At 46.4% G+C, this 27034-nt stretch overlaps 1 protein-coding gene across 2 annotated transcripts in view; it reads right to left on the bottom strand.

Annotated features, from left to right (window-relative positions):
* Positions 1–2146: 2146 nt before the first annotated feature.
* The window catches only part of LANCL1 (LanC like glutathione S-transferase 1), a 28661-nt gene continuing 3773 nt past the window's right edge, over positions 2147–27034 (bottom strand). For both annotated transcript variants that reach the window (XM_074968094.1, XM_074968095.1), the window contains exons 3-10: positions 26691–26808; positions 14479–14686; positions 10036–10171; positions 9430–9576; positions 7236–7418; positions 6579–6755; positions 5976–6048; positions 2147–4265 (exon numbers count right to left, since the gene is read on the bottom strand). In XM_074968094.1, coding sequence (XP_074824195.1) covers positions 4189–4265; positions 5976–6048; positions 6579–6755; positions 7236–7418; positions 9430–9576; positions 10036–10171; positions 14479–14686; positions 26691–26808 — 1119 coding nt within the window. In that variant the 3' untranslated portion in view covers positions 2147–4188. The remainder of the gene's footprint in view (positions 4266–5975; positions 6049–6578; positions 6756–7235; positions 7419–9429; positions 9577–10035; positions 10172–14478; positions 14687–26690; positions 26809–27034) is intronic.

Here is a 27034-nt window from a genome sequence, read left to right on the forward strand (position 1 = left end):
ATGAGTTAATTAAATTTGTGACTAAACTCCTTGGGGGAGACTTGTCTGTCCCCTGCTCTGTTTTACCCACACTCTGCCATATATTTCATGTTATAGCAGTCTCGGATGATGACCCAACACATGTTGTTCATTTTAAGAACACTTTCACTGCAGATTTCACAAAACCCAAAGAAGGTACCTATGTGAGATTTCTAAAGATAGCTACGGCACTCGACCCAAGGTTTAAGAATCTGAAGTGCCTTCCAAAATCTGAGCGGGACGAGGTGTAGAGCATGGTTTCAGACGTCTTAAAAGAGCAACACTCCAATGCGGAAACTACAGAACCCAAACCACCAAAAAAGAAAATCAACCTTGTGCTGGTGGCATCTGACTCAGATAATGAAAATGAACATGTGTTGGTCTGCACTGCTTTGGATTCTTATCGAGCAGAACCCGTCATCAGCATGAATGCATGTCCCCTCGAATGGAGGTTGAAGCATGAAGGGATATATGACTCTTTAGTGCATCTGGCCCGTAAATATCATGCAATTCTGGCTACAACAATGCCATGCAAACGCCCGTTCTCACTGTCAGTCGACATTGTAAACAAGAACTGAGCAGTATTATCTCCTGCAAATGTAAACAAACTTGTTTGTCTGAGCGATTGGCTTAACAATAAGTAGGACTGAGTGGACTTGCAGGCTCTAAAATTTTACACAGTTTTATTTTTGAATGCAGGTTTTTTGTACATAATTCTACATTTGTAAGTTCAACTTTCATGATAAAGAGATTGCACTACAGTACTTGTATTAGGTGAATTGAAAAATACTATTTCTGCTTTTTTACAGTGCATATACTTGTAATCAAAAATAAATATAAAGTGAGCACTGTACACTTTGTATTCTGTGTTGTAATTGAAATCAATATATTTGAAAATGTAGAAAACATCCAAAACTAATTAAATAAATGGTATTCTATTATTAACAGTGTGATTAATCACGTGATTAATTTTTTTAATCACTCGACAGCACTATTTTAAACTAGAATGGGAACAGGATATTCAAATGGATGGAGTCCCTTTAATAGAGTGCACACAGTCTGTAAAGACTAATGCTGCTTACAAGGGAGTTTTGCCAGAATAAAGAGTAGTTCAGGCCTGGACTTTATGTGAAAGCCGCAGGGGGTACAGAGTACATAGAGCTGAAATGAGAGAGTTGTCTTCAGGATAAAATAAAACCATGTTTTATTTGGTGAAGATGTTCAAGAGACAGAGTGAGAGCATTTCCATTCCCACTTCACTAACAGGACAGAAAAGGCCAGGCTGGATAAGAGGCAAGCAAAACAAAGCCCCAAAACACTATTTATCACAAAGGAAAAAGGACCAACTACTCAGCTTTTTTTCCTCCAGTTTAGTTTGCAAAAAGCAACAGCCAGCAAAGGGCCTTATGGTTACTGGAGCAAGCCAAACTAAACTGGGGAGAGAGGAGTTGTAGCTCAGCCATGCAAATCTCTTGTCAGCTGTAATTGGGCCCCCAGTGGCAGTGATAGGAGACCAGTACGCAGGTCCATGTGGGTACTGTATCTACAAACCAGCGGTGTTACGGTCACAGTGTTGACAACCCCAAATGTTCAAAAATGAATCAGACACCCTCTCCTCCCCCTAGCAAATCAGGAGCGTTGAAACCGTGAGATTCAGAACATACGTTTTGGCTTCCTTTTTTATTGCTTTCTGAGCCCTTAGGTCAAACTCAGTCATGTTTTCAGGCTTTTTGACAAACCTTTCTAGAGGGCTGGTAACTTTTCAAAATGAAACCTGAGATCTCTCAGTTACGGGAGCTGGGGCTTTAAGGAAAGCGAGACATGAGAGAATTGAGAGTGTTGGAAATGCTATAGTCAGAGGCTTGCAATAAAGCCAACGTTTGATGGCTGTGACCAGAGTGCCACAGCGATGGGATTTAGCTGGCAAAACTGACAAATTCACACACTTCTCTGAAGCCACAGGTGGACTTCTCTTTGCAGGCATTCACACCACGTCGGCAGCATCCTACAAACAGGTTCCATTTGGGTCTTTCTGACTGCGCCATCCAAAGTAGAGTCCCAGAAGCTGCTGGCATACGCTGCCCTCTCAAGATACAATTATTGGGCATTATCAGTGAATAGGATTAAGAAAAAAGGACCGACCCCTTGTTTGTTTCAGGGTTTTATTAAACTGCTTTCAACCTAAGAGTTGCACCCCATGTCGCCAGCTCTTTTCAAGTAGTACGCATACAAGCAGAGAATCATACATGCTGCTGGAATACTCGGCAACAGGCTGCATGAACTTTTTCTTTAATAGGAATTATGTTTAACAGAAAGCCAAAAAACCAAGACAGGGGTCTCAAGTCAGTTGTCACTACAGGCAAGATGCAAGTTAACTTACAGTAGGCTTCATCTATAGCACTTCCCCAGAACTATTCAATTAGTCAAACCCTCCTTCCTGGAGGTCACTTTTTTTTTTTTTTTGGTTATTCACTGCAGTGTTAAAAGCTGAGAAACACTGCAGTGAGAGTCTTCGCTAGTCCAAATGAGCTTGATGCTTTTAACTGGGACACCCAGCGAACAGCAAATTAGCTCCACTGTGTTTCCAATTTTTCCAATTAGCTGTCCACACAATCAATGCTGAAACCTTTTGTGAGAAAGTCAATGATAGCCCTGCCTGCAATGGCAAAGGACTGTGTGCAGAATACAGTTTACGCTGCTTGCTCAGGCAGTTCAGGGAAGAGAGTTGGAGATTATTTTCTAAGAGAAATGCAGTCTTTAGGCTCTATTAGTGTTTCTAGCTACTCACTATCAGCAGCCTTGAAATATCAAAACCATTTCCACCCTTCTTCAGGCCTGGGGCAAGGTGAGGAAGAAGAGGTCACCTCCAGCGGCCAATGGAAGAGCCATGAAGCAGGTTCAGGAACTCCAGCAGCTAATGGAGAGTGCTCCTTTACCAGAGCACCTTCATTAGCAGGACAAGAGTTTACTAGGACAGGTCCTCAGCAGGTGTAAATGAGTGAAGCGCCATCAATGGATTAATTCCGATTTACAGCCAACGAAGATCTTGCCCATTGACTGGGCAAGGTATTCAATCAATACCAATTTGGGGCAGATTTTCCAGCTACTGGTCAGATGGATTCTTGTTCACGTACTAGGCTACAATGAGTAGTAACAAGCGAGCCAAGTTACTAAGGTTCATGGAAGCTGATTAAAGAAGTAGGAGGGATTAAGAAGCCTGTAAAGCTACAAACAGCTCCTACATACATAACACATTAAATACTGACAAAACTTAAAGAAATAGGTTTCTTTTCCCACAACTTCTGTTTCCAGGCCTGGTTCACCAGGCTAACAGCTGCAGTGTTACATATAATTTTAAGTCAAGACCGCAGAAAGCTTTCAAAACTGAACATGAAAGATCACACTTGGCAGTAACTTAACTCTTTTGAACTGACACTTCAGTGACTGAGGGCTTTCTCCTGCAGCATTTAGCAGAATATGGTGAATCTGCACAATAGGTTATGGATTATGTCCTGTATTCTTGTCACTGACAAAATGCACAAAGAGTGAAACACAGTCTGCTTATAAAAGCAGAAAGGTGTGAGGTTTCAGAGAGGACTCTGGCATGTCAGTGATAGCTGTGACAGTTGCAGTCTGTCAAGAGGATGGCATAAGAAATACCTTCCGTCTCCACAGTCCATCACAGTCAATTGCCCAAGGAGGAGCTCAGTTAGAACTGCCTACCTCCATGATGAGAGAATACTTAGGTGCCAATAGGAGGTAACAGTCATAAGATTTCATTTCTTGTTTTCCAAAGACAATACTCTAAGCTTCTTTCACTGTTACTCATGACAAAGTTAAATGGACAAAGTTACATTCAATAGAAAAAATTTTCTCCCTGGAATTCAGATACATAAAATAAGCAAAGCTCTGAGTTTGCATATCCAACAAAATACTGTACATTTCCCATCTTCAGGAACCAATAACAAAAATCATGTTTTTTTAAAATCTAAACAAAGCAAAAAGAGCACTAGAGAAATTTAAATATGGAAAAGAACTGAAACCATCAACAACAGAACGCCTTTACTTTACAAGAGATGGGTTTGAAAAGAGACTCAAGCAAGCTCTATCTCCTTGTCCAACGGATGTGGAGTGCAGTGGGATTCGTGCAGGGAACAGCTGGGAAGGGTTTTATAGCTCAAATGCTGGGAACTTGGCCTTTTTGGGTACCAGAAGATCAGCAAGAAAATATATTGTCCCAGCCATTCCTGAAGGAAAAAATGAAAATTGTTATTTCTCAAAGCATATAACAGGGAGATTCTCATTGCACGTCAGTATTATTATAGAGTAAATCATAATGAGTGTGAGTGTGCATCATGGAAAACAGGGAGCCAGGGGCCATTTTCAAAAGCACCGACGTGACTCAGGAGTCTAAACCCATTTTCCCAAAGTGATGTAGCCAGATTTTTAAAGGTATGTAAGTGCCTAAGATGCAAATAAGATGCAAGTAAATCTCCTTAGGCGCCTATTTGCAGTTGTAAACATTGAAATACCTTTAAAGATCTGGCCTTTCAATGCTTTTGAAATTTTTACCCTAGATCCTCATCTGGTGTAAACTGTCCTAGTAGAGTTGCCATGTGTCTGGTTTTCGATCGGAATGCCTGGCCAAAAAGGGAGCCTGGCAGCTCCGGTTAGCGCTGCTGACCTGGCCATTAAAAGTCTGTTTGGCGCGGGGCTGACAGGCTCCCTACCTGGCTCCATGAAAGTGGCAACATGTCCCTCGGCTCCTAGGCAGAGGGACAGCCAGGGGGCCTCCACGCGCTGCCTCCGCCCCGAGCTCCAGCTCCACAGCTCCCATTGGCTGGGAACCATGCTGCGGGGGCGGCACCTGTGGGCGCAGGCAGCGCGAAGAGCTGCCTGGCCACCCCTGCACCTAGGAGCCAAGGGACATGCCGCCACTTCCGGGGAGCCACCTGAGGTAAGCGCTGCCTAGAGCCCACACCCCGAACTCCCTCCTGTGCCCTGACCCCCAGCCCCAGCCCTGATCCACCTCCCACACCCAAACTCCCTCCCGGAGTCCTCACCCCAACCTCCTGCCCCAGCTCGGAACACCCTCCTGCACTCCGATCCCCTCGGTCCCAGCCCGGAGCCCCCTCCTGCACTCCAAACCCCTATCCCTGGCTCCACCCTAGAGCCCGCACCCCCAGACGGAGCTCCCCCACAACACTTCTGCCCCAGCGCAGTGAAAATGAGTGAGTGAGCGGGGGTGGGGGAGAGCGAGCAAGAGAGGGAGGGTGGAATGGAGTGAGTGGGGGTGGAGCCTTGGAGAAGGGGCAGGGCCTCAGGGCAGGGGTGGGGCAAGGGTGTTTGGTTTTGCGCAGTTAGAAAGTTGGCAACCTTATGTCCTAGTTCCATTGACAGGGAGTGACTGTGAGCTATGATGGCTGTGGAACTGGCCCAGGGTGCCCCCTGCTGGCAGATTTATGGAGCAGCATAGGTATCAGCATTTGGGAACGCTTTCTGTTGCCCAATCATGGACTAGATCTATGGCTGCTTTTTGTCCATTTCTTCATTGTTCTTTGGAGGGAAACAGAAAAGGACCTGCACAAAACTGTAAGCACTCTGAGTGCAGAGGTTGTCTAGGCAGCCAGCCTGCAATTACTGTAGGTTTAAACTGTCCCCAATAAAGAATTACTCCAGTGAGTGTTATGAACCGTACCAGAGCTGAGTGCAGGAGGACTCCGTGCTATGCCAACCTCCAGCTCTCCCAGCTGGGGTTGCAACAGAACAAGGAATTCCAGTTGTAGCCATTATCCACTGCTGTTAAAACCTCATTTAGAGGGGGTCAAAACAGTGGGTGCGATTCTCCTGACACTGATTTTATGGGGTTTTAATGCAATCACTCTCAATTTACACCAGTGTGAGATCAGACTCAGAATTCAGAACATATGATGTAGAAAATGCTGGACAGGGATTACCTTCAAAGAGAGAGAAGGGAGTGTCTGGAGTCCGGCACCCATGCTCCCCATAACTCAAACACCACTCTGCAAACTGAGGAAGGAAGAACAAAGCATCCAAACCTTGTAGAAGACGTGACATGGACGTTAAAAATACAGACGCCCCCCACCCCCCACCCCACTGTCCTCCAGATCTCCATCTCCCAACTAGTCATGACAATGGAACAGAACACAGGCGGTTGCCAGGCACTGCTGTTGACTGGAGCCCAGCACACTGTTGGTCTGACGGACAGTAATGAGAGACTGTTTAAGGACCATCCTGGTCTACGTGAAATGAACTGGTTAGTGCTAGCTGAATCTCTGCCAGGCTAGAAGTTAGATTACAAAGGAAAGAACCATCACGCAGAGTGCAGAATCAAACCATCCTTCAAGGTAACTGGCTCTAGAATGTTAGTTACATTCCACACTACCCTGACTGGTTCCTCTCCTTTACCAAAGATGGTCCCATGATTTTCTATCAGATAACTTTTTTTAAAAGGTGAGCTATCCCAGCCAGCATCCAGCCTTTCCATGACCTGGTGGCAGGAGTCTCTCTCTGTGTCTGTTGCTCATTCGGATGCTCACCTTGCAGGCCCTGTACAAGTATTTCATGTTTTGAGTGAGGTTGTACAGCATTAGGAAGGCATAAGCATTGCCAGCTGTCCCATGGCACAACCCATAACCTTTCTTCAGTAATCCCCACTGCCAAATCACTTCCGCGCACTGCAGCGCATCACTCAGATACTGCTGGTCAGCAAACACCTGCGGAGACAAGAGAGAGATTCCACTCACTGCAATTATCCCCTCAGCATCCATGCTGGGGTGGAGCAGGCCCCCACCTACTTGGTTAATTAGCTCCTATCGAGAGTGACCTCTCCTACTTAAGCAATGGCACCGTGACTTTGCCTTCTACTATCAAAGATTTTTAAAGTGATAAATGAACTCACAACGAGCTGTCACCATTAGTCACCTGCCACAGAAAGAATACAACACATGGCTGACTCCTCAAGCAATGAGAGAATCCTGCACTTGGGACAAGACACTGGGACATGTTCAGAAATCATTCATTAAAAGTCTAATTTGCATTTTGATTGGTGTGTAAGTTTGTGCATGCATGGAGGTGCTGGTGGGTTATTTCATTAGAATATTACATGCCTGACAGGGACTCCTGGCTAGAGGATGCTCTGGGATCAAGTTCCACATTAAAGCTCTCCTGTCACCATTTCCCAGGACGTCCTGTACCTTATAGGCCTGTGTGAGCATGTAGATCACGCCAGGTGCCCCGTGACACCAATGGACAAGCAGGTCTCTGGCGTCATCAATACAAGGGGGGTAGTTGCCTGATGGGAACTTCAGCTGGCAGACATAATCCACACTGGGTTTGACTGTGTTATGCAACTTCACTTGGCTCACGCCAAGGCCAGGCTGAAAGAGACAGACAAGAGAGGCTGTTAAATGGGGAAAGAAGTGCTGTACTATTCCCTCCCCCAGCCAGCAGTGCTAGTTTTAGAGGCATAAACAATTTATGCTTCAAAGATGAGAGGAGAGTTTGGTGTTACAGATTCCTTCCAGCTTCTTCAGCTGTGCTACATCGGCTCATATCTTTCCTCCTCTACAGATAGGCTAGGAGAACTGTGGGGGCAGGTTGCTCAATGCCTCGGGTGCGGGCGTGCACCTGGTCATCCTTTAATGCCTCTTCGTCTGCAGCAACAGTGACTGGCTCTGGAGGGTGCCCCAGCCAGTCCCCAGCAAGGAGAGTGTGATGGAGTGTTCACCCTATATTAGTCCTGAAGGGGTTAGAGTAGCTCAGAAGGGACAAATTAACCTTTAAGCTGCACCTCAGAGAGAGTCAGATTTGACTGATAAATTACTAATTGCTGAAAAAGCCCAGCTCAGGGAGAAGCTGGGTAAGATATAAAGCCAGGAAGTTTGCAGCAGAAGGGGGCTGCAGGGAGGGAGTCTGCAGTCGCTCTCTGGGAAACCCGGTGGGGGACAGGGGACAAAAGACCTGGGCTCCTGTCCCTGACAGAAGGGTTCACCCTGGGGAGGTGTGGAGAAGAAAGCCTGTAGAAGGCAGAGTAGGAAGAAGCTCCAAGGAAGGAGCAGTGAGGATTGAGACTGTGTAGACCTTGTCTGCTGGGTGGCCCAGGTTTCCCACCAGCCAATGGGAAGTGGTGCAGGACTGGTGAAGTGGCATCTGGACCACTGGTCTGGCGAGACTTTGATACACCAGCAGGGGAAAACTATATCGTTACCTGGCTGGAGGGCTGAGTTACAAAGAGAGAGCACCTCCCAGGCCCGGAGAGGGGCTGCGGGGCAGGCGAGCAACAGAAGGGGGTGCTCGACTCGACAAGGGCTAATCCCCGGACTCAGCCACAAGGGGGCGCCCCCATTGGTGAGTGAACCCCATTACAGGGAGAAAATTAAGGGGATCCCTTTGGATTTTAAGAGGCAAGGAAAAGCCTATCCTACAAATCTGAAGCGGTTAGGAATTGCTTACAGGATATGATCAGGATTAGTGAGGTGAAATGAAGCAAAGAGAAAAACTCAGGATGACTATCAGGAATGATTCCCAGACACCGAGACCTAGCAGATCAGTGTTACCCAGGCAGAGCACCACGGGCCCATAGTGAGCTGCAAGGCCAGCCCAACTTGAAGATCTCAATTCTTAGTTGTACACAGATCATGTAAACAGGTTCAAGGGTAAAAACTAGTTTAAAACTAAGGGAGCAATTTCACCACTGACCTCATTGAAAGCAGGAGTGGATCCTCCATGTCCTCCCCTAATTGCACTGCATTGGCCAAAATCTATATAGACAGAGTTCTCTTTTAACTTGGCAGCTCTGAGCCCCTTGGAATGAGCATTTTGAGCTAAGAATCATCTCATTCCCAAATTGCTAATGTGCAAATTGAAAATCAATACCTGTGCTCTAAAGCCACCAGTGATAAAGACCTGCACAGAGTCAGATGTCCTCCAATGTACCTTCCCTGGTACGCTTTCCCTGTAAGCGTATGGTGCATTATGCTTGGCTGCTCTTTTCTATATCCCATGCAGTCCAGATTCAGCTTGTAACGTCACTGTATAGGGAGCCAAGATGTCAAACTCAGGCTCTCTGAATCCCCATGATTTTCTAGGTACCTAAAAATTAGGCATGATGACACTTAAGTTTCTTTATGAATTTAGCCCTGAGTGACTAACCACCGCAAAAGTGTAGTAGCCCCCTAGAAACACAGAGTCTGGAGCGTTTTGGAGCCGTTTTGAAATAGGATTTAAACCAAACAAAAGAGAGCATCTGATGGATAACTGACCATGACTGACACCAGTGTGACATCACTAATAGCCAATCAGAAAGCTCCCCAGGTGTTCCACATTCTAACTGGAGGACATTACAAGTGAAACAGCTGGGAAGGCCTTTTCTCTCCAGGTGTCTCTCACCTGCATAAGGTAGTAATAAATTCCTGCCAGGCCATGGGCGGCCCCTATGTAATACTCCTGGTACCACTCATACATCAACGGGCTCTTGGCTGTGAAGTTCCTCCTTTTGGCCAGGCTCTCCCCGGACGCCACGACTGCATCGCAGACCTGCAGGTGGAAAGCAGACGTGAGTGACGACAGCTTTGAGGTGTATAATCTCTCCCCTCCAGCCTGGCAGACAGTAGCCAGCGCAGCAGGTACCACAGTGCAAAATACAGTCATGCACCTTTGTTATTCTGCACGTGGAAATCCTAGCTTGTGAATGGGGGAGAGGAACAGGGGCTTCTTCAACTCTAGGCACAGAATCCTAGGACTGGGAAGGACATTTGGCACAATATCCCTTTGGAAGAATGGGGCCTGCAACAACAGCTGGAGGTTCCGTGCTGTGGCCTTCACACGTGTCATGTCATGTTTTCACACATGCCAGAGTTATCTAGACTGGTATCTATTTTAACCCTTCCAAGGATGTGCTGAGTGGGAAGCGACAAAACACAGAGGACAAACGAGTAGGATGCGGGAAGCTAATTCAGCCTACATTGGAGAGCAACTGGAGAGATGACAGGGTACCTGTTGAATATAGTTTTGAGGGATTTTTTCCTCCCCATAATGCTTGTTCACAAACAGCAGTGCGTAGAGGTATCCCATGCGCCCATAAAGCATTTCATCAGGTGCTCGGGGGTCAAGTTTGTGCAGCTGAAGCAAGCTGGAAAGAAAGATTCAGGTGAGGAAGTAGATTGGCAGGGATGGAGCTATACAAAAACACCCCCAAACTGTAACTCCAGTTGAAGGCTACTAGACTGGGAGTCAGCAGATCTGAGTGCAGATCCCAGTTCCACCACAGGCTCACCCTATGTGACCTTGGGCAAATCACGGAATCTCTCAGTGCCTCAGTTCTCATCTGTAAAATGGACATAATCCTGCCTGTGTCTTGTCTATTTAGACAGTCAGCTCTTCAGGGCAGGGGCTGTCAGTTATTATGTATTTGTACAGCACCTAGTGCAATGGGTCAATTGGGGACTCTAGGCATTACTGGAATCCAGATAATAACGTTGATAGTCAAACCCAAGTTGATAACTGCGTGGGTAAGGCAGGATGACCCTTTAAAGCAAGGAAAACTTCTCCTCCGTTCCCAGCTCCCCCATCACAGCCATAGCCATGCTTTCAGAAATTCAGCTTCTGTGCCAAGAGGCGCTTCCAGAAGTGATCGGCAACAGTTTCACTCTAATTCCGTAGACGTCAAAGGGAGTGTTACCAAAATGGGAGCAGACCTAAGCCATGGCTGACCATTTTTGAAGGTCCTCCATCCCTTATGTTTAGAAGTCTTGACTGTGAAAACCCAATGGCTCTCTTGTGCTGTTCCAAAACAGCTGGGGTCATCTGAATGAGGAGGGGAGGCGAGGGGGCTGAGGGAAGAAATGTGAATCACTTAGGCAACAGTGCACAGTGGAGTGGGAAAGGGGTGGTTACGAAATAACTAGCCTCTATGGGGTTCAAAAGAAGCAGCCATTCGCTCTTCATCCATCTAGGCTGGGTTAACCACTGGCTTCTTTCAGTGCAGTCACCTACCATAGGAGTGAGAGTATGGATTGCCTGACTGCACCAGAAGTTGGTGGCGTTCCCGCAAGCGCTAACAACGACTGACAACTCTTCACTCGGGTGCTTTGCAACCCAGTCGCTCCAGATGCAAATTACCCTCCGTTTTTGCCTCTCGCCGCTCTTCCAACAAGGTCAGAAGTTCTTCCCTGTCAGAGCATTGACTCGTATTTTTTCCCCTTCCCCCAGATCAGCAGCCTGGAAAACACAGTCACTTTCAAAATGACAGCATGGGTGCTGCATTTCCTCAAGGCTGCGCCTTTCAGCGCCTCTTGCTGCCGCTCTGACAGGCGCAAGAACAGCAGCCCCGAGGAACCTCTGGTGCAGGGCTCCCCGTCGCAGCCGCGTGCAGGAACAGCAAAGGTACAGTGTCAGCGCTTGCTCTTGGGCAGCCCGTTCTTTTTTAAAAGGAGGCAACGGCCAATTGTCCTGAATCCCCTGGGATCAGATGGAAGGTGCTGTGTTCTGGCTCCCCTGCAGCGACAAATCTTTGCTTGGTGTTGGATTCAATGTGACTAGAGATATTTAGAGAGCGAGGGTCTCGAGGCAGATTTGGGCCAGGTCCTCACAACAGGCGGCAACCGAGTGCTGCACCGCTCCCCGCAGGACGTTTCCCACACGTGAGAGCAAGTCGCTGACTTCTCACCCTGCCTCCCAAGCATGTGCAGGCAAATGTGGATGGGACTGGGGGGCAGGAGCCGGTCTCCCACACACTCCCCCCAAATCAGGCAGCAGCAGGAGATCTCCCTGCCTCATGCCGCTGCCCACAATCCCCTGGTGACCCTATTTCCAGGGAGGATTGGGGAGAAGCAGCTGGAGTGTGGTCTCCTGGGTGCTGTGTGGGAGGAAAGGGGTGCCTGGAAGAGCTGGGCTGGAGCTGTAGTAGGGGGTGGGATACCTATGGCAGGTGGAGTGGGAATGCCTGGGGTTTGATGCAGAGGCGGGGGAGATGCCAGAGCCTGCGGGACTGTAACTGGGTGGAGGTGCTTGGGGAAACCGGATGGGTGAGGGGGTGGGTAGATGGTATGCCACGGCAGGGGTCTTGGGGGAGCGTGTGACCAGCTCCCTGGGGCAGTTTGGTGGGTGAAGGATGGTCTGGAGCACCTGCGGCCGGTGTCTGTACTGCTGCTGCAAGCTGCTCCCCCCAGCTGGAGAAGGGAGGGGAGGAGGAGAGGAAGCCCGCAGAGCAGTTCCTGTCAGCATTTGGGGGACCAAACCGCAGAGTAAACAGGGGAATCAAAGGTAATATGGTCAAGAGCGGCAGGGCTGCCAATCATGGGTGTGTCACACAAGGTGCCAGACGCCTGGCAGCTCTGACAGTACCCAGAATGCCATTTTCCAGCACGGGGACGGCAGTAAAGGTTCCTGACAGTTAGACACCACGGATACTGAACCAATCTATGAACAGCTGAAAAGTGACAGTTTCTGGAAGAAGGGAAAATGCAGCAGTGGGACAGGATTCTGTGCACCAATTACTCTAGAAGCAACCACCTGATCTCCTGATGGCAGGAAAACCGTGGAACGCAGTCTGTAAGAATGTAGTCCAGGTTTTCACTGGCGGTTGGAAAATTGGCCACCTTGAAGTGTTGGAGCCTCTCGAGGGGATAAAGCACATTTTGGGGTCATGAACTCATTTAGGCAAGTACTAGCCGCCCAGAAAAAAAGAAGTTTGTGTGTCTTCCACTGCAGAGAAAGCTCTGCTGAGAGGCCCTCTTCAGCTCTTGTACAGATCGAATGCACTCTCTAAAGCACAGGGAACCAAAGAGAAATAGGCACAGCGATTGCTATCCTTCTCCACAGGAGAAGCTAAGAGCTTTCCACTCCAGATCTCAGCAAACTCTTCGGGAGCTCAGTAATAAACTGAAAACCCATTCTGCATTTTGATTAATGGAAATATTTCTTGTAGAAAGCAGCTTTTCCTGTTTAAAGGATACTATGGCCTGCTCTGAACAATCAGGGGGCAGGCAGTAGGAGAGTTTGACCTAACCATTGCTTCTTGAATACCCCATTTTCTTTTCTCTGCTTGCCTTTCAGAAGTGACCCATTTCCAGTGCTTTGTCCTCCAGATGCCATTAGATGGCAGTGCAGAATTAATCTAAATTTCTGCTCTGCCACAAAACTGATGCAGCAAGGGACACTTACAATAAAGGGACATGGTTTGGGATCTGTTACAATTTGGGGTTTAATTCCCCCTACAATTGTACATCACAGTTTGAAAGAATGGTTTCCAGATGTCCCTTTTGTAGGCAAATATATCTACATCACATTAGCAAGCTTCACCAATATGGTGCAGTGTTGTTGACCAATGCAGTATTGTTAAGATCACATGTACATATTTCCAGAATAAAAAAAGGGACTTTTGTCTCTAGACTGGTCCAAGCTGCATATTTCATGAGCACTAAATTCACACCAAAAAGAAGAACATCTCAATCTCTATTAAAATTAATGGAAACTGGGTTTCCAAATCCTTTACGCAATTGAACCTCACCCCCCCCACTTCATTTTTAAACAATTGTGCTGTATGACCCTCATAACCAGATAATTCAGCATATGTTTCTGCAGTTGATAGGATCGGGTAGATTTGTTTACTGGTCAACTTTAAATGGAAAGTTTGCCCCAAGGTATTTTTCATCATTTTAAGACTCCTTCCATCATATACCCTTGAAAGCTTACAATTGAAATCTGCTCCTCTGCTAAGTGTTTTTTCTCTATCACATGCTAGCCCTATTCAGGTAGCGTACAGCGGCTTGTGTTTAAAAAATAACAACAAAAATACAGATGAAAAAAGACATAAGATAAAATGGAAAAGATAAGCCTCACCTTGACAAAATGTCCCTTTGACTGTAAGGGTGGAGCTGGTAAAAAATTTCCAAATCTCCCCCTTCTCTCTACCCCCCACCCCAAGAAAAAGATAATGGGGAAAAGTCCAGACTAAATATTTCCAAGATTTTCCCCACTTTCAACCAACTATAGAACTGGTGTAAAGTTTTCAAAAAATCTAATTTTGTTGAAGACTCTGAAAAATGGAAACATTAATAACAAAACCAACCAACCACATGCAGTTCCCCCAGCCTGTCTGGCCAGCTCTAGTGCTGTGGCAATCCCTGCTCAATGATAGTACAGCCACTCTACCCTCCCATCCAGAAAAGAAGGCTGTAACAAAGGGCCAGTTAGTCACCCGGGCTTGGTTTCCGTCCTTAATGACAACCATTTCTCTAGGATGTGAAGATTCTTTTGCATGCTTCCTGTCCAGCTAGTGAACACTCTCCTTCAAACAGAGCACTACAGCAGACCCTAACAAGGTTGAGAGGGATGTTCAACATGGGGAAAAGCCCAGTAGTTTTGGACACCAGCTCGTGCGTCCCAAAAGCAACAACTTTAGAAACAGGTGGGCAAAAACAAACCCTGAAATGTTACCGAGTGATGCAGGCTTCCGACTGCGTCTCATCCTGCAGTCTGTGGTACACTACAGCAGCCACTGCTAAAGGTCCAGCATCCCCGCACAAGAAGGTGATGGAGCGCTTTGTCAGACAATTCAAGCTCTTCTTCGCGTACGCCTCTGCTACCTGGAGGTAGGAAGGGTCTCCATACACATCATAGAGGTGCAAGTAAAGGACAGCAATGCCTGCAAAGAAATAAATGGGTTAAGCCCAGGGCATGGATCAGCTGTTTTATTGCTCTCCCCTGGCACTATATACTTTTGTTGCTCTAACTCTAAAACATAAAATCCCAGCTGCTTATGGTGGAGACAAAAAATATGAAACAGATTTATTGATCAGCGTATCTGTACTGGGACATTAATATCTCCCTGCCTGGCCACTAGGTGACTTTGGATGTGTCACTGCACCTCTCCGCCTCAGTCTCCCCATCTGTCAAATGGTAATAATTGTGAAGTGTACAAAGTGTAACTTTGTAAAGTTCTTTTAGCTCTATTGCTGAAAAGCATCTTATAAGGTGGTATCATTATAATTTATTTTATTAAACAGGCCACCTGCCAAAAAGCAATGACAAATATATAAGCATTAGTGATAGACAAGAAAATATTTGCAATATAGCAGCTGTTCTCAACCGCAACCATCCTGGGACCCCCTTTTCCATAGCAGGACACCCCCACCAGCCTGTCATCTGTCTGGGACAGCCCTCCCATCGAGCAATATGGTAATGGCAGGGTGCTTGCAATCCCCTGACACCTGTTGGTGACTCCTAAATTAGAGAAGCGGTAGACTAAACTGGACCTTCATAGAAAAGGGGAGAGACTGAGAATGACCTTTATTTCTCTCTGCACAGAGAATCAGCTGCTTTCAAGAAAAGCATTGTAAACAAAGAGATAATTCCTGCATGCACACACCACACACTAATTCTGAGTGCAGCCCTTGTCTGAAACATAAAAAGCTATTCAAGAGTCAGGAAAATGCATTCTTCTGCCTCTGAGTCTTTCATACCAGGCATCCAGCTACATAAACAATGCTTCTGTTAAAAGGCTATGTCGCTGGTTTTGCCCGGAGCCTTGCTCTGTCCCTCTCTCATCCTGCCCGTTATACATAATTGAGGAGTCGTCAGGGTGTCGTTATTCAAAAGGTCTGTCACAGTAGATAGAACCTCCCTTCTAAACACCCGCTAGTCAGAAGGCACCCTCCGAAGGCTCTGTGGTCTCGGGGTATCCTCAAAGAATATGTATCAGAGAAGCTAGCGGCCTGCATCACTTCCAGAAAAATCTCATTTCGCCCCTTACAGTATGCTTTCCATCTCATTAACCGTTTCTAAGAAGACACAGGTCCTGTGTTTAAGCCTAAATTAATAGAGCCAATCTCTGCAGATTTCGATCCAGTAAAAAAAAAAGAAAAAAGGCAGCCTGAAAAATTACTTTCCACTGTACTGGGGACAATTTTAAATTTAGATCATTTTCTCATTTTGCATGGGTAATCTCCAAAGCTTCGTGCTACAGACAATTCAATTTCATATGTATGTTAAGGGCAAATTTCCATTTCCTGCCAAAGTTAATAACCTTGTCTGCGCTCTACGCAGTTCAGTGTTAGTATTTCCACAGAGAGAAGCTCAGATGTACAGTACCATCATTCATGTTTGTAAGGATGTGGGCATGAAGCTCTTTTTAAAGGGGATTACTCACCTACTAGGTCTTTCTATGACCTATCACCATCTTTAGGTTCTCAATATGCCTGATATCCATTTAAACAGCTCAGACTACGGAGTTACCTGTTTTAATGTTTAGCTTTTCACTTCATAAGCAGCTGCCATTGGAACAAGCTTAATTGTTTGTGTACCTACCATGGTAAGAATAATGCCAGGATTGAAGTCTGGAAAAATAAAATTACCTGGTGAGTTTTTCTTCCAATCCCATCTTCCCCTTTTCCCACAAAAATCTCTTTTAGCAACTCCCTCCCTCCCCATCCTGAACAATGAACAATTATTTGCCAAAAGCTGGGAATGAGGGAGAGGGGATGGATCACTTGATGATGACCTGTTCTGTTCAATCCCTCTGGGGCACCTGGCATTGGCCACTGTCTGAAGACAGGATACTGGGCTAGATGGACCTTTGGTCTGACCCAGTATGACCGCTCTTAAAAGCTCCAAAAGCATCAAAACACAGTTAGGTTTGAGAGGCTTTGTAGAACTGGAATGTTGGCATCATTTCCCAAATGGGGCAAGATTTTCTCTACACCAAAAAGTTTTTATAATCTGGTATACAAACCATTCCCTAGAACTGTGAAGAGCAACACCCAACATGGAAAGCAAGCATGTTTAAGTAGATAGACTAAAAAAATAAGAGCATCAAATGTAGGCTGACCCATGATTAATATCTAGTCAATGTATATTAGAGGCAGCATGGTTGGAGGACAGAGTATGGGGTTGGGAATCAGGAGGTCCTAAATGATAATCCCAGCACTGCCACACACTCAGTCTGGCTTTGGGCAAGTCACTGCGCCTCCCTGCCTCAGTTTCCCCATCTGTAAAATAAGGGTAAATACCTAACCTCCCACATGTGCATGGTGGGTTGAAGATGAGCTAGCTAATATTTGCAGTATGCTTCTAATGTGTAAAGTACCATATAAAATAATTACTACATAATGAGGTATGGGGGGCTAGATAGCAGAGAGGTCAGTTCCCCTAGCTTTGCATCTCTGGAAACCTGGATCCAGTTGAATTGCTTCAAACGTATGTGGCTGTCTCACGCCGATTCCCATTTGTGCCCCTCAGAACTACCACACAGCCGGCAGTCGATGGCCTGCCATAGCAGGGGATCTGCAGGGTCTGTTCTAGATAGACACTATGGCGATGACGGTGGTGTCCGAATCTGAGCATCTTCCTGTTGTGCATTCAGCAACCTGGCTAAGATCTGTCACGTGTCGTTGGTTCTCGCTCTCATCCTTTCCGCAGGGGACGAACTGTGCGTCCGGTGGAGTGCTCAGGTTTTGTGTTGGGGGGTTGTGTTGGCACAGTGGTGCATTTGTACAGCGACACGGGAGATCTAGTGCTTATGACCTTTACTTTAGCACCTGCTAAATCCATTAATCGCAGCAGCACCAGAGTTGTAAGATGTTTTAGTTTGTTTAAAATCTTGTCACAGTATACGGCGCGTATAGTTCGATCTTCCCATCCAGCTAAAAGACTATTTCATCCACACACACACACTAGTTAATGGAGAGGCTGAGATGCTGCTTTAGGTATATACTGAGTTCAGGGCTTGTGACTGATGCTGGACTGTCAGCAACCTGCAAACTGCAGGCCAGTGTGATACACTGCTAAGGGACAGCATAAGCAGTAGCAATGCTAACTTCCCTAAATTGAACCACGCCAACTCTGAACAGAAGGGATTGAAGGCAAGGGGACAGCAAACTTTCAATATCAATTCAATCTTATTCTCTTTATCCAGAATGCTGCTAAGGACACCAATTAGACGGTGGTTTTCAGCGTGCAGTCCACTAGGAACTGAACTGCAGTGAACTCGTGTAACAAAGGTCATGCAACTGCCATGAGATAGGAGATTTTTGGTTATTGCCAACTTGGGCCAGATTCAGACCTGCGAACTGGAGGGAGAAAAGGCTTCACACTCCCTCCATCAACCCTGAAAAGCAAACCATCCTGTGCCCTCAAAGCAGGAAGCTATAAATGGGGGAAAACCCACCTATATTGCCATCTAGTAGAAAATATTAAGTTGTTTTAATTAAACTGAGGATGGGGGATCATGCACTGGGCATACAGAGCATGCTGTTGGGCTCACAAGATCATGTGCATTTGTAATGTTCTGTAACACCTTTCAGCACCAGAATTCACAGGCACCAAATGCGAGTGAAGTTGGGGGGAAAGAGGAGAACTAGCTGGCTTCTCTTAAAGGGACACTAGCAACTTGAATTTTAAATAGTGTGGTCCAGAGGTTAGGGACCTGGCTTCTATTCCTGGCTCTGCCACTGGTTTTCTAGGTGACCTTTGGCAAGTCACTTCATTTCTCTGTGTCTCAGTTTCCCCATCTGTAAACTGGGAATAGATGATGATACCTCCTCTGTAGAGCAACTTGAGATCTATGGAAGAAGAGTGTTAGCACTTAGGTAAGTATTATTATTAAAGTAACTGAGTTTTTCAAAGAGCGTTTGTCAAGGAGCACACCTTCATTGGTATGTACAGAATTTTAAAAAAATCTTTAACTTTTTAACTAGAGGTTTTCAGCTCTGTTCTTATAAGTCTTTCAAAAGCAACACCTTCAAAGATTATTGGACGCATCCCTCTTCCCATTCTTTTTCATGCACATGCCTGCCTGCTACCTCTTCTGTCTCAGCTTTGCTGCAGCTCGTACAGGCAGGTGCCCTGCTGCATCTCAGGGGTGAAAAAATTCACAAAAATTCTCTCCTTTTGCTTGTCTCTGATACACAGGTATCTTGGAGGGGCTGGGGCCTTGGAGAGGGGCCGACTGAGGGCTAGTTAATGTTTGGTGCTTGGAGCACGTCAAGTAGAAATGCCATTTAATTTCACCATGAAGACAGAAGAAAGCTAAACACCCTTTGACCAGTCTATCTCCAAGATACAGTTAGTAAAGGCAAAATTGCAGTTGACTACCCTCAGGCAGAATATTTTCTGTATTTAGTATTTTCAGTATTACTTATTTATGGTGTGATCCAAAGCCCATGGGAGGCAATGGAAAAACTTCTGCTGACTACAGTGGGCTTTGAATCATGCCCTGCAAGCATAGATCTTTTCTGAAAAGTGACTCTGTAAAACGACAGGGGGGAAATCCATATTTTTTGCTTCTTACGGGTCTACCTATGTGCTCAGTTTTCAAAAAGATTTTTGATCACACATTATAATGAGGTCCTATTTATAAATAGTATATACAAGTGTTAATAAATGATTAGATGTTTTCTAAGTATTCCTCAATTGTCATAGATTGACAAAGAGTCCAACAGCTCACTTGGTTGCTTATACAAAAATGCATAATCATCTGTAACCAGTGATGTGTTCACAGGCATCTATAATGTATTACTCATGTCTAATGTGCTTATAACATCTATTAATCATTTATTAACCCTTTTCAAAAACCATTTATAAATGGAACTTTATATTAAAGTGTGACAGTTAATTTCTTATGGTTGGCCCTGCAACGCAACGTGTATTCCAAAAGTCAAACTGTATTCTTTCCATCTCACACAAAGTCACCAGTCAGAAGAGTTCTGTAGGCCAAACCGGGGCCTCACTAACAGCTGTGCAATCTGTTTGCTGTCAATGGGATTATAAGGATGTAAACGACTGGAATTTACTACAAATTTGTTGCCACATCAGAAGGAATAGAACCAAGCTTGCGTTCTTGGCTGGGTTTACTCATGCAAGAGAACAGGAACAGAAATTAAAAAATATCATGGCTAATATAGGTTGCTAAAGACAGTGGATAAGAATGAATACAAAGGATATAATCTGTGGTGTACAAAGGTGCCATTTTCACATCATTACTCTTCAGAGCAGAAATGCACTATAAGACCCCCCCCCCTTGTGCCATTTGCAACTCAAACGCTAACGCATCATCCTCCCTTTCCACCAGCCCATTAAATCCACAAACCCAATGGATTTGGAGAAGTGATCAATATGTGACAAACCTATGCTCATACAAATAGATGTACCTGTATCTCTCCTCTATAGCTTCACTCTACAGATAAAATGACAAATATGGTAATTCAGCCATAGGAAAGACACTCTCCCAGAGGTGAAAGTGGTTAGGGATTTGGAAGACCCAGGACACCTTCCTGTGTGATCTTGGGCAAGTCACTTAGCCTAAATATCTTTGTGGATCTGGGGCTAACTCCCAGCAAAATCAATAGAAGTTAGGAGCCAAAATACCTTTGCAGATCTGGGTCTTAGTCTGTCTGCGGCCTCTGGTCCCCATGTGCAAGTGAAGACAGCAGTACTATCATATCTCACAGGGATAGTGCAAGGGATTCAGATACTACACGACAGGGGCAATGGATGGCTAGAGAGATATCTGACTGTGCCATTTCTACAGTCCTCGCTGCTACCAGCCCTTGCCTCAAAACCAACAGGGTGGGATTCCCAAAAGTGATAAGTGTTGGCCTAGCTCTGCTCCCCCACCCCCGTTCCGAAGTCAGTTCAGTGGAAGCAGAGTGACGGCAATGCTGAGCACCTTTGAAACCCCTCCTTGTAATGTTAGGGTAATAGGTGTGACTGGAGCAGAGACCAGCTATAACTGACCCGGTGGGCTCACCTGACATGTGAATTGTATAGGGGTGACGGAACAGTTCAGCCATATATTTATTCATTGTGGGACAGTCTGCGGTGGTTGATTTAAATACGTACTTTAACTTTTAAACACTCAGTCTAAAGAGCCAATGTTTTTCTTCCCCTTAAGACTTCTGAGTTTTAAATTTTTCTTAACAAGTAGCAGTTTTCCTTTCAAGTAATGTAACTAAAGGACGGTAGAACTCATCCTGACCTCCACAAAATGGCATTAGTCATTTAGATTCTGCCTCCGCTTTCAGACTAACATGCTAGTAAATACGTTAGGGACCATTTTAAATAGGGCTCCTTATATTGACTTTACTGCCTCCCAAACCATGAAGAGCCTGAGATCCTAAATTAAAAACAAAGGATAGCTTCAGAATCATTGCAGCTCATGCGCTCCTAGACCCTTAGTGGCCCATGGCACAGTGCTGTCTGAGTACACACTGGTGATGGGAAACCCGCAGAGATACCATGTCAGTAGTTATCAGAACCCAGACTCCCTCCATATACCCCAGCTTACCCTTCCTTCCAACCCCTGCACTCTACTTGTGACAGGGTGTAGAAACCCTATCCTGCTACTAGCAAACAAGGACTGGCAAACCTAGATAGGTGAGCAGAAGGAGGGCTATGAAAGCAGCTACTCCAGAAACAGGAAGGAGAGCGGATGTGGGGAAGAAGGCTCTTTGCTGACACTTGGAGCAGTGGGTCTGGGGAACAATCCCTGACCTGGGGAATACTTGTGCATTTTATGTTGGCATCTTATTTGCTTTTCTGGGATCAGGAGATACATTTCTCCCTGGAAAAAGGGATCTTACGCATTGAGTTGTTATACTGCCCCTCAAAACACTCCCCTAGTAACTCACCTTCAAGCCTCCCCACGCAGTTGCCCATTGTTGCTCCTCAACCTGCCCCACATAGCTCTGGTAGCCTCTCTTTTGGGTCCAGATGTAGCCCACCAGTCAGCCTGTGTCCCCATTGTGCCTGACTCGCAAAGGATGTGAGTCTGTTACAGGCCCCATCCAGAGAGCTTGGTTTTCTAGATGCTTCTAGCTCTGGAGGTTCCTGGTTCCTCACTCTGGGGAGGGACAGCCATTTCTTGGTGGCACACAATGCACCTTCCTTCCATACTTCCTCCCCACCAGCAAAACATAGGAGAGACACATGGGCTTTGTGGTCTTATTTGTTTCAGAAGACCTCAGGGTCCCAGAGGCAGCTGAGAACCGCATGATAAACTAGCAGCTCAAACAGTGCATATATTTTCAGAGCAGCAGAGTAAACAACTGCTTGAAACCATAATAATGGCTTGGAAAGGTCAACATGTAAATTACTAGCATCCTGGGGCTACAGTTACTTGCCCTCGTTTTTTAACATGTTGCCTAACAATCTTGAAACAAACACACATTTCAGGCACATAAATCTTCGCCCTGTCTCCTTCTAGTTCAGGCAAGTGTAGCACCATGTGTATAAATAGATGAGATGCCCAAGAACCTGGAGAACAGGTGGCTAGAGGATCTGCAAATGCACTGGAGGGCCAGATTTTCCTTGCTCCATTTCAGCTTATGGATCAGGCTCATAGACTTAGAGATACAGTATGGTCCAGTGGACAGGGGGCAGGATAGGGACTTAGGTGTCCTGGGTTCTAGTCCCAGCTCTACCACTGGCCAGCTGGAGAAGTGACTTGTCTGAGGTCACCCAGGTCTTGCCTGTTTCGATTGTACACTCTTCAGAACTGTGTCAATACACAAATTGCAGTGGTTTAAGAACAATTCAGTTAAGGACCAGCGTATCAGTTCAAAAGGGGCTTACCACAGTTTAACTGAGATCAGTAACTTACATGCAGGCTATACAGATATCAGTCAGGTTTTAAATTTAAGTGTCCACACAGAGTTTTGCATCAACTTAGCTAAATTGGTTCAAAACCCCCCAAACCGTGAACTGCTGCGACTTTGGATATAGACCCAGCTCGTGTGTCTGTACAGTGCCCTGATCTCTCTTGGAGACTATAGGTTCTACTGTAATACACATTAAACCTGTGCTCCAAGGGTATTTGTTCATTACTTTGGATTAGCTCAGTACGGCAGCTTAAGTGAGTTGTAAGTTTCTGTTATTCAGAGGCAGTGAAAATAGTGAAGTTCCTCCCCATTACACTAGTGCTTCTTCACACTAGAAATAGGGATCCCCTGACACTAATGCAGGCCAGTAGGATGGGGGTTCTTGCACATGTACAGTGGAAGGAACAGACAGAACACATTTGAAGTTTAATTCCAGCATGTGCCATGTATGCCTAGGCATAATGGAGTACACTCAGGTGTGCCACATCATACAGAGGAAGAATGCTCACTGAAAGCCACAGCTATTCATTTCAAATATCTCTTATTAGCAGCCGCAGAGCGCCGACTGATTTCAGATGCCTGATTTACATGAGATGATTTACATGAGAAGATACTCAACAAGCCTTTTCTACATAAGCAATTAAGAGGAAAAGCTGCTGTCATGGCCCAATTAATTTTCTATCCAGAAACAACTTTGAATAAATTAATCTAGCGACGATTAGCGGGGGAAAATGGATACAAAATAATATCAGCGTGTTCCATTTCTCTGGCTGCGACTCACAGGAAATCTTCATAGTCTTCTAAATGACAAGCCCGGAAGGAATGGAAAGGGAGAAGGAAGAATCCCTTCTGTGTAACTCCCTTCCAAATAAAAATGGGTAGAAGTCCTAGCCATAGCATTGCTCATTACTTCATCCCTCGAGTCATTTTCCTTCCTAATCAAGGTGTGCAGGATGCTCCTTAAGGCTACCCTATGGAGGTAGAAGCCTTCCCCGCAGCGGGAGTTGAGCTCTTCCTCCCAATAAACTATAGGAGTCTTGCCCATGTGAGCTATTTATCCTCCAACCTTCCATACTGAATTGTACCGGAAATAGGCAGAATCCAATAGAACTTCAAATAACATGCCTATGCCCCACTCCAGAGGCCACCACTCACTTATGAGACTGGCACATTAACAATAGATTTCTTGCACCCGGTGCCTTTCATCCCAAGGGATCTGCAAGCAGATGGAAATACAGGCTGTCCATGGGGATCAGGTCAGCCACCACCAGGAAGAAATGCAGAAGGTGTTGAACAGCGACATCACAGATCAGTGCTGGACAGGAAGTGAAGGATACGGGTTCCTCCAAAAGGAACCTGGGCAAGGCCTCCTGAGTTGGAATTTGACCAGCAGGCCACAATTCACCGCTTTATAAAAGTGCCTCGGAATCAGTAATAGTCACAAGTTGTCTGGGCCCCAGTTTGCCAACTCATTCAAAAGCTTGGCACCTCCAGTGTTACTATGCCTTCTAACACCATGCTTGGGCACTCAACCAGTAGTGATTTAGCAAGAAGCGTTCTCTTTAGTACCACTTTCTGTAGCACCTAGGCACAGACCTAGCCATACCAAGGCCAGCGTGAAGATCTCAGGATAAGGCAATATGGGTACAAGTACGGGCATTGCAGAGAAATTGGCACCCCCTGAATTGTCACCAAAAACCACGTCACTGCTGTCAGGTGTGTGTGATGTCAGGTTCTCCAACATCGGGGTGCTAGGCAGGGCTTCTCTCTGCAGAGGGGCCTGCTACAGGAAGAAGTAAGAGAAAGAGCTGGGGAAGGGAGAGCATGTGGTGGCAATGGAGGGCCCAGCTGGCAGGGAACAGAGTCTGGGTTAGCTCCAGAGAAGGAGAGTACAGGGAAAACAAAAACAGTCACACAACGGAGAAAATGGGCAGGGATAGTGGCAGTCTTCTCCCTTGGCTCATTCTGTCTCTTAATGCTGTCTACCAAGGGAGCAGGCAGGGTTTCGTCCTAAACACTACAGGCTGCTGCAAAATACCAGGGGGAAATGGTCTTAGGCTGCGACTATACTTAAGCACCATCCAGCTAGCACATTACAAATTGTAGTGTGGCCGCAGAAGCATGGGCAGTGGCGAGCAGCAGAATGGGCTAGCTGCCCTGAATGTGTGCCAATGGGGTCTGGGCGGGTTTTTCCTTGGGGCAGCTGCTCCTTGCTGCCCGTGCTTCTGCGGTCACACCACAGTGTGTAGTGCACTAACTCTACGAGAGCTAGCACAAGTAGGTCTTCCTGAGGTTGGAATCACACCCTCCAAGTGTAGACGTAACCTTAGACTCTGACTTCTTATTGTTAACCCAGACAAGCTTATTGACCAGTGGGATCGAAGACAAAGCCAGTCCTGGTCCTGGTGTAGGGAAGCTTGGGATGAACAAGGCACTGAGGACCAGTTACCTGAAGCAGCCCCTGGTGCTTGTCATGGCAAGTCTGGCTACATTCCAGATCTGAGGTAGAGCTATTGTTGGTAGCTTTGAGGAGAAAAATCAGTTCAAGGACAGGGTTTCTCCTGACTTAGATTCTGTCTTGCATTTCTTCTCCCTCCCCCTCTCAAAGACACTGGGCCAGAACCAGTGGGGGGAGGGATAGCTCAGTGGTTTGAGCATTGGCCTGCTAAACCCAGGGTTGTGAGTTCAATCCTTGAGGGGGCCATTTAGCTATCTGGGCAAAAATTGGGGATTGGACTGCTTTGAGTAGGGGGTTGGACTAAATGACCTCCTGAGGTCCCTTCCAACCCTGATCCTCTATGATTCTCTGAAGAGAATTGCAGCCACCCCACCTGTGGACCGCTCTCATTTCCCACCCTGTAAATCCGGAATAAGTCCATTGCCTGCGGGGGGGGGGGGGGGGGGGAGCTACTCCAGATCTACCCCGGGGTAACTGAGAGCAGAATTTGGCCCACTGATTTTGGGGGGAGGGATAGCTCAGTGGTTTGAGCATTGGCCTGCTAAACCCAGGGTTGTGAGTTCAATCCTTGAGGGGGCCATTGAGGGATCTGGGGCAAAAATTGGGGATTGGTCCTGCTTTGAGCAGGGGGTTGGACTAGATGACCTCCTGAGGTCCCTTCCAACCCAAATATTCTATGATTCTAACCAGTTTTGGAGCAGTCGATTGGCATTAACAGGTAACCCAGAACAAGAGCAAGAACAGCCTGGTGATCATGCTACATCACATAATACTGGTAAAAAATAAACTACCCTGAAATATTTACTGGGAAATAAATATACTCTGATTTCAGTGCTGAGGCATCTTCCGTAACCAAGCCAGTTATCCGTTATCTACAGTAGGCAGAGGTAGCTGTGGATGGTGGCAATGGAAGCTCCCACATGCTGGCCAACCCAGATGGTTCCATCCAAACTGGCAGGGCCACCGTTGAGGCTGAGAGGAATTCAGTCTCCACAGGCCTGGAGCCTCTCTGCTGAGCCTGCCTATACAGTGCCGAGTGCAGCTTTTGTCGCGGGCATCCATGTCCACCAGGAATTGGACTGACACCCACCTGTTCACTTCATGTTCACCTAACTGTGGGTAGGGAGCCAACAACTCTGTCACAACGGACTGGGTTGGATCTGAGCCAGCACCTTAAAAGTAAAAGGCTCTGATGTTTATCAGCCCCGCAAGGCATCTAACCCGCCAAGCTTTATTTGTAAGAGCACCTCAGCAGAACGGATCAAGAGCATGCCCTGTATTGCAGTGCAATGCCAAGGATACCATGTTCCCACCCTCCGACCACAGCCGCCAGAAATGGGGAGGACAGGTGGACCCCAGCTTCAAACGTAGGATGTCTTTTTTATCACAAGAAGTGCCAGGGCTGCTTCATGGCATTAGTCTACGCTGATCATTTCTGACTGAGACCATGCATCATAGTCAATAAAGCAGCATTGTTTTTCCTTTACTAGAGGAGGCAGAGACTGGATGAGCCTAACCTCAAAGGCAGCTAACAAGCAGACTTGCTCTTCCCCACACAGCTGGCTAGTTCAAATGTCCTTGTCATGGCATTGCCCTACCTGCCCAGCCAGTGTAGCCAGTGCAGTCCCTGGGGTCGGCAGATTTCAAGCCTCTCTCCATCTGCTGAAGCAGCTCCCGGATCTTATTGTTCAGGCGCTGAGTGAACTCGGGAGTCAGCTGTGGACAGAAAAGAAATACCACACATAAGCAAATATCAGCAAACAGATTGGGCGAGGGCTCATCAAATTGCTGCGAGTGTGCATGGCGGAGAGCAGGGATTACACTGGGGAACTGGGATTCTCAGTCAGCGAGTGTAGCCAGAAATGCTCAATTTTGTATTTGGCTGGCAGTAGTAAAATGGACTGGAACCTCGGCCTGTTACCTCAGGGGCAGCCTTTTTCCA

The sequence above is a fragment of the Natator depressus genome, chromosome 11, assembly GCF_965152275.1.
Source record: "Natator depressus isolate rNatDep1 chromosome 11, rNatDep2.hap1, whole genome shotgun sequence".
Classification (NCBI taxonomy): Eukaryota; Metazoa; Chordata; order Testudines; family Cheloniidae; genus Natator; species Natator depressus.